Raw genomic sequence first — 10000 nt, forward strand, 5'->3', positions numbered from 1 at the left:
AGAAAATATCTATCTGTTAACTGTGCTAAAGGGAGTAAGGATTTTTGTTGGACTCAGCATTTTTTCCTAGCAGTCAGCCTAGAGCAGTGGGCGCACTCAGTATGACTTCTGTGTGCAATGACGAGTGTATCCCGAGATGGCTGTAAGGGTGTTGTTATTTAGTGCATATATCACTGCCGCGTTTACGAGAATTTCGAGTTCTTTTTGTTCCCATTATGGAGTGGTGAGTGTTAAAAAACTATTGTTTTGAAGGAGAGGGTTGTTTTTAAATATTTCAGAGAAATGGGGTTGGTTCAAGAGGTCAAAAAAATTTTTTTCTTTTGCCCATAGTAGCAGAAGTGACGTGTTTTCTTTATTCACGCCTGTTTTATAATAGACGTATTCGTCTTTGTTTTTTAAAACACATAAGAGTGGTATAGAGATGTGTTTTTTGCATGTGAACTGTGCTTAGATAAGCATATCTGGCTTGGAGACAAGAGCGGCCACAATTTCACGGGCTCAGCACTTTTCTGCTTACCGCGCAGAGAGGCGCGTTGCATATGGGTACTGCATACCTCGAGGGAGGGCATTGCGAGATGGGTACTAGTGTATACCCTTGGGAGGGGGTCCTCAGACACTGTTCAAGGGGAGATGGGGGACTACTGGTCTGCCTCGGGGGAGGGTGTTCATTGCTCATCGGGGAGGAGAGGACTTTTTTTTTCTCAGTGTGGGTGAACTCCCCCTTTCTTTTTTTTCTTTGTCGGGCTGTTGAAGACAAGTCTGGCTTGACATTGAATGCGAAGACATCAGCTGATTGATTAGTTGATGAAGTGAAAAAAATGCCCGTAGAGTCTTTTTTTGAGAAAAAGATTAAAAAATTTTCTTTTTTCTGGAGGAAGAGAAAAGGAAATAAAGAGATTTTTCTTTTCCGTGGAATGCGGGTAAAAAGTAGTTTAACATGCACGGGATGTTGTTATATGTTTTTCTTTGTGCCTTGAAAGACCACAAAAATATAAGGGGGATACACAGATTATTTTTTTTATTGTGTTGGAGAAACTTACTTTGAAGTGCCGAATGGTGTTGCCTGGTGCCGTGAAATGTGGAAAATGGTGTTATGTCATGGTGTAGGCTGGAGAAATTGTATGTCATAGGATTCAGCAATACTAGTGTATGCTATTTGAATTCACCCTTACTTGAGATCTTTGCAAGAGATTTGTTGCTATGGAGAGTTATACTATTGTTATTATTAATAATTATTATACTTGAGATGTGTCACGGAGGTTTGCTTAAGTATAATTATCATTACGGGAGAATTGTTTTTACGAGAGATTTGAGATATTTCATGGGAGATTATTCTATAATTATTACAGATAATTATTCATGGATAATTATTACAATGAATTAATGGGAGAAGTCTTGTGTTAATTAATTGTTGAGTTTTTGTAACTTTGGAGAATATTTCAGTGATTCACGGGGATGAGTTTGCTGAATCTTGATGAATCTGACTGAATCTTGGTGAATTGTGGTGAAACTTGCTGAACTTTTGCTGAATTTTTTGCTGATTCCTTGGAGAATGGACAGCATTGACATTGGTGATGTTTTTTTTTTTGTACTGATACTAATGATTGACGATAGCAAATTTTTTGGTGATTTTGCTGATAATGATATTTCTGATACTGATTTTTTTTTATACTGATACTGTGGGTGTTTGTAATGCTATCAAGGGTGGTGAAATCTTTTTTGAATTTGGGGAGGACTAACTACAACATTATTTTTTTGGTTTTTTTTGTTTTTCCTTTTTTTATGAGTTCAGCAGATAATTGCTGACATCTAGTGAGTCACGGGAGATAGTTAACAATGCCGTGATTTTTCTTTTTCTCCTTTTTTGGAAGTTAACCATCGCTGACACTAAGTTTTTTTTCATGGGTGAATTTGAAATTATTTTTTCTCTCCAGTTGGCGTGAATATTTTTTTAATATCTCAGTTCGTGACTTAGAGTCATTGTTCGGGGAACGTGTTTTGTGTTTCGGCTATTTGATGCTGTAAAGAAATTTACGGAGAATTCTGCACTGTTTTGAATGCATACGTAATGGCACTACATTTTTTTCGTCTGTGTATGTATGTTTCAGAAATTGCGAGTTTTCTTGCACAATACGTTTGTTGTATTTTGTGACAAACTTTGTGAGAGATAGGAAACTTTGGTTGTTAAGTTTTCTAGTGGCCTATGTCTTGTAGTTGCATATATATATATATATATATATCTATGTATATATATATTATATATATATATATATATAGGTATATATACATTCTCGGGTCGGTCTTACACTTTTTATGCCTTCAAAATATTTTTTCTCTCTCTCTCCGTCTCTCTCTCTCTCTCCTCTCTCTCTCTCTCTCTCTCTCTCTCTCTCTTCTCTCTATATATATATAATATATATATATCTTATGCTGGTATTTTAAAAATAATTTAGAAACTAACACTTGTTTCAGGAAATGAGATTTCAGCTCGTCTTTACACTCTTATGCCTTAAGAATATTTTCTCTCTCTCTCTCTCTCTCGTTTCTCTCTCTCTCTCTCTCTCTCTCTCTCTCTCTCTCTCTCTGCTCTGGTTTTTCAGAGTCCTCAATCTTCGTCATTTCCTCAAATTCGATTTGGACATTCTGCTCGACTTGGCTCCTCCAACTTCTTGCCAAAATAGAGAAGGGGGGGGGGGGGGGGGGAGGGGGGGGGGGGGGGGGGAGAAGAAAAAAACAGGGTCCAATAATCTTGGATTTCTTACGTACTTGCAAACTATTTTCCTCCTGAAAAAAGTCCTGAATCTCTGAGAAACATTGTTGCTTGTGGCTACGTTCTTGTTCGTATCTGATTGGCTGTCGATAAGCCAATCATAGGGCTTGAAACTCTCAGTCTCTCTCGAGAGTTCACATAAGCAGGATGTGTGTTCCACCCCACCCCTTCTAAGGGATTCTTTTGAAAGACGTATCCCTCAGGAGATGTGGAACATATCATGACCATGTAAACTCTCGAGAGAGACTGAGAGTTTCCAGCCCTATGATTGGCTTATCAACCCCCAATCAGGAGCGTCGTAAGGGTACTGCCTAGACAATCAAATGCACGGTTGATGTGAATCTACTATAGTAGTCTTGCCTATTCGTTTTTTGTTGCCTTTCAAACCTCGTGATAAACGCATTACTACTTGCATACAAGCACTTGCAGTAGGTTATCATCTCTAGCTGCCACAAGGAATAAGTGGGAAGCGCAACAGCATGCACACCAAGTAGCCCCATATAGACCAGGCCCGAATAAGACGACGGAGGAAGGGGAGAGGAAAATCGGCGGACCTTTCTGGACCACAAAGAAACGATGATCCTCACAGAATAATTTTGCTTTACTGAAGATGAATTCAACGTTTCCAGAGTTAATTCTATTAGTTTCTGGGAGTTATTTCTTTCTGTGTTCTTCCCTTCGAATTTTAAAATTGATAGGTATATCTTTCTGATTCTTAGTCCAGTTGGAATATTATTTGCGTGTTTTTAATTTTGCTCTGAGGCCACAGATGAGAACAGTAAGATTCTTGCTCTCATTCTTTTACCTTCTCTGTTTCTCTAGTCCCGTGACTCTCTCTCTCTCTCTCTCTCTCTCTCTCTCTCTCTCTCTCTCTCTCTCTCTCTCTCTCTCTTTATGGACACTTCAGTATGGCCTCGTGCGTTTTGCATGTATAAAGTGCGTATACATATTTTCCTTCGGTCCATCTGCAGATAAAACATCGAAGGCTTTTACGCCCAAGTTTATGTTGAGGTTATGCAAATGAGGTGCCGTTTCACTCTTCACCAAGACCCACCCCCCTCCCCCCCAAACCCCCTCTTACTCCCTCCGGAAGAGAGATACCTTTCCCTCCCATACCCTCCTACCCAGGTCAAGATGACTTCACACTATCTCTGCAAAGTATACCGGAAAATCCATTAGCAATTTACTGGTAGACATAAGATGTGCCTCACACTGAGGGACCTGTGGCAACCAGAACGAGCTGTAAGTGACTGTAAGAGATGGAAGAGACCCTTGATAATTACAGGGATTACAGTTATAAGCTCAATAATAATCATGATAATGAAGCATGAATGACCTTAACAAAGCAGGATTTTTCTCTAGCACAAACATTTGGCTGCATTAAGGTGTGAGATTCTGGGAGAGATCCCCAGTATCTGGTTTTTCAATCCATGAAGTCCAGCTTCGACATCATTTCATATCTCAACGTGAATAATAATTGCCACAAAATATAAATGCAATAAACACAAGAGACACAAAATCAGAGTACTGTCGATACTAATAAGAAAACAAAAAGACAAAGAAACACAAAAATAACGCATGCAAATATGAATAATTATGCGAGAAAATATAAATGAAAGAAACACAAAAGACACAAAAAGCAAATAATATCGATATATTAATAAGAGAAAAAAAATACAAGAAACAAAATAACGCTTGCAAACACACCAATGACAAAACAATGATATGAATGGGACAGAACACACAACAATACCCCCCAGGTTAATAAAAAGCAATGTGAATAAAAATTAACAAAAGACAAAGAAATCAAGGAAGGGTAATGAAAGCTAACTGAATTCATATACTAAAGGATTACTCTGTAAGAGAGTATTGAACACCGATTTTTAACAAAATATATCATTCCAGAATAAACAAAATTACTAAAAGAGAAATATTACAAACAAAATGGTATCATCGTCACTAATAACTGGGAATAGCTACGTTAGGCAATGCCGTCTGGCTCTTTATTAAACTCCATGTGTGTAAGCAAAGCAATATCTTGGGAATAATGAGTACCCTGCTGTTTGAACAGACGACAAGCAAACGATCTGGCCATCTGTTACTATTCACTTTTTTCCTTCAAGTTAGTTAATATTATTGATAATGTTGTTCTTTAATGTTAACAATTTCGTTGTTTCATTGCTTGCTATTTCGTTTTAGGTTGAATTTTAGCCTCACTGAGTACTCGGTGTTTTTAAAAAGAATCATTTATTATTCAGCTTCATATTACTCATGGATTCTCATTAAATTGGATGTTAAGACCTGATGGCGGGATTTGTTCATTTCGGAACGTGAATAATGAAAATAGATTTATGACTGAAATACTAAATTATTTTGGTCATAACGCACACGTACGTGTGTGTGTGTGTTTGTTTGTTTGTATGATGTTTTTACGATGCTTGGAATCCCAGTGGTTTATTCAGCAACGGGGGGGACCAACCAACGCTTTCTTTACGTGACTCCGAACCACGTCGAGAGTGAACTATCACCAGAAATACTACACATCTCACACCTTAATGAAATGCCCGAGAATCGAACTCGCGGCCACCGAGGTAGCTTGCCAACACCATACCGACCACGCCACTGAGGAGCTGTGTGTGTGTGTGTGTGTGTGTGTAGAAAGAGGGGAAGGTGACGCCTCTTTTGTTGAAATGACGTCATAAGTTGACTTCTTACAATTAAACCAGCAGCTATTCCCTACCTCTCCCCGAATCCCGATCAGCTCTGACGCAGCCTAAATGGTCCAGTGATAGTGAGAAATCCAAATGTCCAGAATGTGAGAATCTAAATGTCAGTGATGGTGAGAAATCCAAATGTCAGTGATAGTGAGAACCTCTAAGCTGTCAGGAGGTAATTCCAAATCATGAACAAGGCGCTCACTATACGCCATTCATCATTCGAGGCCATAATAGTAACGCCCCTAAATATCAAGGGGTGGGGTGGGGGGGGGGGGGGTGAGATTCTGAAGTTATCTCGACCTGGAGGGTGGGGGGGGGGGGGGGTGGGGGGGGGGGGTGAGGGGGGTGAAAGGGGACGTCAATTTGCATAACCTCAAACATAACTTTGAACATAAAAGCGGCGGAATGTTGCTGCAGATGGATGTAGGGAAAATTTGTATCTACACTTTATAAATGAGAGAGAGAGAGTAGAGAGAGAGAGAGAGAGAGAAGAGAGAGAGAGAGAGAGAGAGACTTATGCTGCAAATGGATTATATACCCAGAGAGAGAGAATGAGGAATTTCTCTTACTTTTTCACCCTTTGCGTTTTACCAACACACCACAGCTGCTTTTCCTTGACAATGCGAATGCTGCAGTATTTTGACCACAAAAAAAAAAAAACTTTTAAAAGTAAATTATTCCAAAAAGCAAGTGGGATTAGACCCCAGGAAACGTTGCTTTCATCTTCCCTGATGAAAAAACGCAAAAAAGATGAAAAAGCAATCGCTGAAGATCCATCGTGTCTTTGGGGTCCAGACCCTGTCCGATATTCTTTTCCCCTTTCTGTCCCTTGTCCCGCTCAGGTCTGGTCGTACATGAGACTATCTGTTGTCCCTATCCCCGCTGTCCTTTCCACAAAAAGGATAATAAAAAAAATGAGGTTTGAGTAAGAATACAAGAAAATATGAGATCTGTTATCCAAACAAGACAAAGCCATTAGGAATACGGGGAAGATGACTTACATCATCGGTGTTTCTCATGTAATAGAGATTCGGGACTTTTTTGATTGGGAAATGTGTTTGCAAATACGAAAGAAATTCCGTAGAATATTGCTCTTTCTTCTTCCTCTCTCCTGCCATTTGGCAACGTACGTTTGGAGCTGCCAAGTCAAGCTGAATGTCCCAAATCGAATCTGAGGAATGAAAAATCAAATCGGGTCTGAAGAAGACCAGCTGAGAGAGAGAGAGAGAGAGAGAGAGAGATTAGTGTTATGTTTTGAACTGTATATCAGAGCTCTGTTGAAACTAACGTGAGCCAAAGCTAGAGTTTTCCTATCTGAAGTCAAAAGAAATTTGCATTCTCTCTCTCTCCTCTCTCTCTCTCTCTCTCTCTCTCTCTCTCTCTCTTCTCTCTTCAGTGCAATCCATTTTGGTTATTTTGATTTTCTGTTCCCCCAATTCGATTTGGACATTCTGCCCGCTTCGGCAACTCGACCATTTTTCACCGAAAAATGGAGAAGGAAGAAAAAAAAGGAGTAATAATCTTAAAGTCTCTTTTAATTTGCATAAAATGTGTCCTGGATGAGAAGACGTGGAATCTGTTAGCCTGGAAGGTATCGATGACGCAATGGTCATTTTTACCTCAAGTCTATTAAGTCTCTCTCTCTCTCTCTCTCTCTCTCTCTCTCTCTCTCAAGAAATTTGTTTCTTGTTTGAAATAAGGTGTATATTTGAGCTATCTTTTTCATTTTGCTTTACAGTGAATTAGTGAATGACAGTGAATTACTTTGCCATTGAAGTAGGTAGTCGCAAGCTGGACACAGTAGATTACACTATGGCATCGTTACTCTTGTATCCTTTTCAGGGGATTCAATGGATTTCATGACTTGCAATTTCGGTTTTGTCCGTAAGTATATTGTTTGTTTGAAATCTATATTTATTAGGTTTCAGTTTATTGCCTATATTTTTTTATACTCAGCTTCAAGATGTTACCTCATTTTCAGGAATAATATTACTACACATTCAGTTTAAGGGAATACTTGTTTTTCTTTGAATCTTCCTTATTGGGGGTCAGTTATTTCCTTTTTTTATTTTATTTTTATATATATCTTCTGCCTTGTTTCAATGAATGTTACCTCTTTTCGAATAATAATATTACTAACACATTGAGTTTATGGGAATTCTTTGATCCAAGTGATCTCATAGCCGGTATGGTGGCAATCCTTCTTGCCCACTGCTAATATTAAAGAAATCGGTAAATTCAAAAATACCTGTGCGTATTTTCGGATGAATCCATCAAGATAGCTCTTGGACATGCATGGAAATGGAGGACCCTCCACCACCACCAATCCGGACCCGCGAAGTTTTGAAACCACGAACAAATTCATTTCTTTTGTGTCCAAAAAATCACACTTTCCTTCCATGACTTATTCAGTCGTAATACTCTATTTTCTTTATTTATCTATCAGTGATTGCTATCAATGATGCTTGTTCACTTTTGTTCATTTATCGTTATTTTCTCCTTATGCCCTCAGCTCTCTGGGCACGTGTGTGCGTTCGTATGTGCTTTGTGAGGGGTTGGACTTAATTAGAAATTAAAGGAAATAATTGCGATTCTGTTCTGTCTGTGGATCTTTCTTTCCAAAGATTTATATCATTTGGGCATCTTCTGTTAAGTACCAACATAATAAGTATGCAGTATGTGGAGAGAACTTTCGGACACTGCTTTCACTTCCATTGACTTTCTTGCTGGCTAATGATTCCTCGCTTTTGCTGCTGTTCTTGTAGCTGTTTCTGCTGTTCTTGCAGCTGTTTCCTGTGGCTATTTCGCTGTTTCTACTGTACTTTTGCTGCTGCTCCTGTAGCTGTTTTCTGCTTATTTTTCTGTAGGCGATTTTCTGCTGTTCCTGCTGCTGTTTCTTGTAGCTGTTTTCTGTGTTTTCTTGCTGCTGTTCCTTGTAGTTGTTCTTCAGCTGTTCCTGTAGCTGTTTCTGCTGTCTTTCAGCTGTTCCTGTAGCTGTTTGTCACTGTTCTTGCTGCTGTTCCTGTAGGCTGTTTTCTTTGCTGTTCTTGCAGCTGTTCCTGTAGCTGTTTCTTCTTGGCTGTTCTTGATGCTGTTCCTGTAGCTGTTTCTGCTGTTCTTGCAGCTGTTCCTGTAGCTGTTTCTGCTGTTCTTGCAGCTGTTCCTGTAGCTGTTTCTGCTGTTTCTGCTGTACTTCCTCTGCTCCTGTAGCTGTTTCTGTTTGTTCTTTGCTGCTGTTTCTCCTGTAGTTTCTGCTTTGTTCTGCTGCCTTTTCTTTTGTTTTTAGGCTTTTGCCCTGTTTTCCTTGTAGCTGTTTCTGCTGTTTTCTTGCTTGTTCTGTAGCTGTTCTGCTGTTTCTTGCTTTGCTGTTCTGTTTTAACTGGTTTTTTCTGTTGTTCTTGAGCTGTTCCCGTAGCTGTTCTGTTTTCTTGCCTGTTCCTGTAGGCTGTTTTCTGCTGTTTCTTTGCTTGCGTTCCTTTGTACTGTTTCTGCCTGTCTGGCTGCTGTTCCGTTACGTTCTCTGTTCTTGCAGCTGTTCGTAGCTGTTCTGTGTTCTGCGCTGTTCTGTTTTTTGCGTTCTGTGCTGTCTGTCTTCTGCTGTTCTGCGCTGTTCTCGTTTGCTGTTCTTGCAGCTGTTTCCTGTAGCTGTTTCTGCTGTTCTTGCTGCTGCTGTTCCTGTAGCTGTTTCTGCAGTTCTTGCTGCTGTTCCTGTAGCTGTTTCTGCAGTTCTTGCAGCTGTTCTTGAAGCTGTTTCGGCTGTTTTTGTGTTTGCTTGCTGTTCCTCCGTTGAGTAGTTTCTGCGTTCGTTTGCTTGCGTTCTGTTGTTAGGCCGTGCTTTCTGCTGTTTTTGCTGCCTGTTCCGTCGTTAGTTAGTTTCTGCTTTTGTTCTTGACTGCTGCTCCTGATACCTGTTTCCGTGCTGTTCTTTGCTTGCTGTTGTTCCTGGTAACCTGTTTGGTGCTGCTTCATGCGTGCAGCAGCTGTTTCTCTTGCTGGTATTACTGCTGTTTCTGCTGTTTGTTCTTCCTGCTGTTCCTGTAACTGTTACTGTCTGTTCCAAACTAAAACTGCTACACTTGCTAACTGCTGTTCCTGTACAGTTTCTTCTTTGTTTCGTGCTGTTCCTGTAACTGTTTTCTGCTGTTCATTCGCGGTTTTCCTGTTGCCCGGTTTCCTACCTGTTTCTTGCTGCTGTTCCTGTAGCTGTTTCTGCTGTTCTTGTTGCTGTTCCTATAGCTGTGCTGCTGTTCTTGCTGCTGTTTCTGCTGTTCAGGTTTTACGAAATCACCTGTATTTCAGGCAAGTTAATCGCGCGAGACCAGGGTGACTTATCCAAACCATCGAGCTAAAATCATATACTTCAAAATAAAATGCATTAGGAACAGGACTTTCATAAGACATACGAAACAAAAAAATGCTTAAGACCGAAAAATTAATCCGTCAAACGCATTAGGAACAGGTCTTTAATAAGAGACATAAAAAAAACAAAAAATTCAGCAGCAGGAGTTATTGT

General features: G+C 39.8%; 1 protein-coding gene across 1 annotated transcript; it reads right to left on the minus strand.

Annotated features, from left to right (window-relative positions):
* Positions 1-8488: 8488 nt before the first annotated feature.
* On the minus strand, positions 8489-9456 carry LOC135206866 (putative uncharacterized protein DDB_G0271606). The gene is made up of 2 exons (XM_064238351.1): positions 9003-9456; positions 8489-8919 (listed from the first exon to the last, which is right to left on the minus strand). The coding sequence occupies exons 1-2, from the start codon at positions 9454-9456 to the stop codon at positions 8489-8491; spliced, it is 885 nt and encodes a 294-aa protein (XP_064094421.1).
* Between the last annotated feature and the right edge of the window lie 544 nt (positions 9457-10000).

The sequence above is a fragment of the Macrobrachium nipponense genome, chromosome 31 (assembly GCF_015104395.2).
Source record: "Macrobrachium nipponense isolate FS-2020 chromosome 31, ASM1510439v2, whole genome shotgun sequence".
In the NCBI taxonomy this organism is placed as follows: Eukaryota; Metazoa; Arthropoda; class Malacostraca; order Decapoda; family Palaemonidae; genus Macrobrachium; species Macrobrachium nipponense.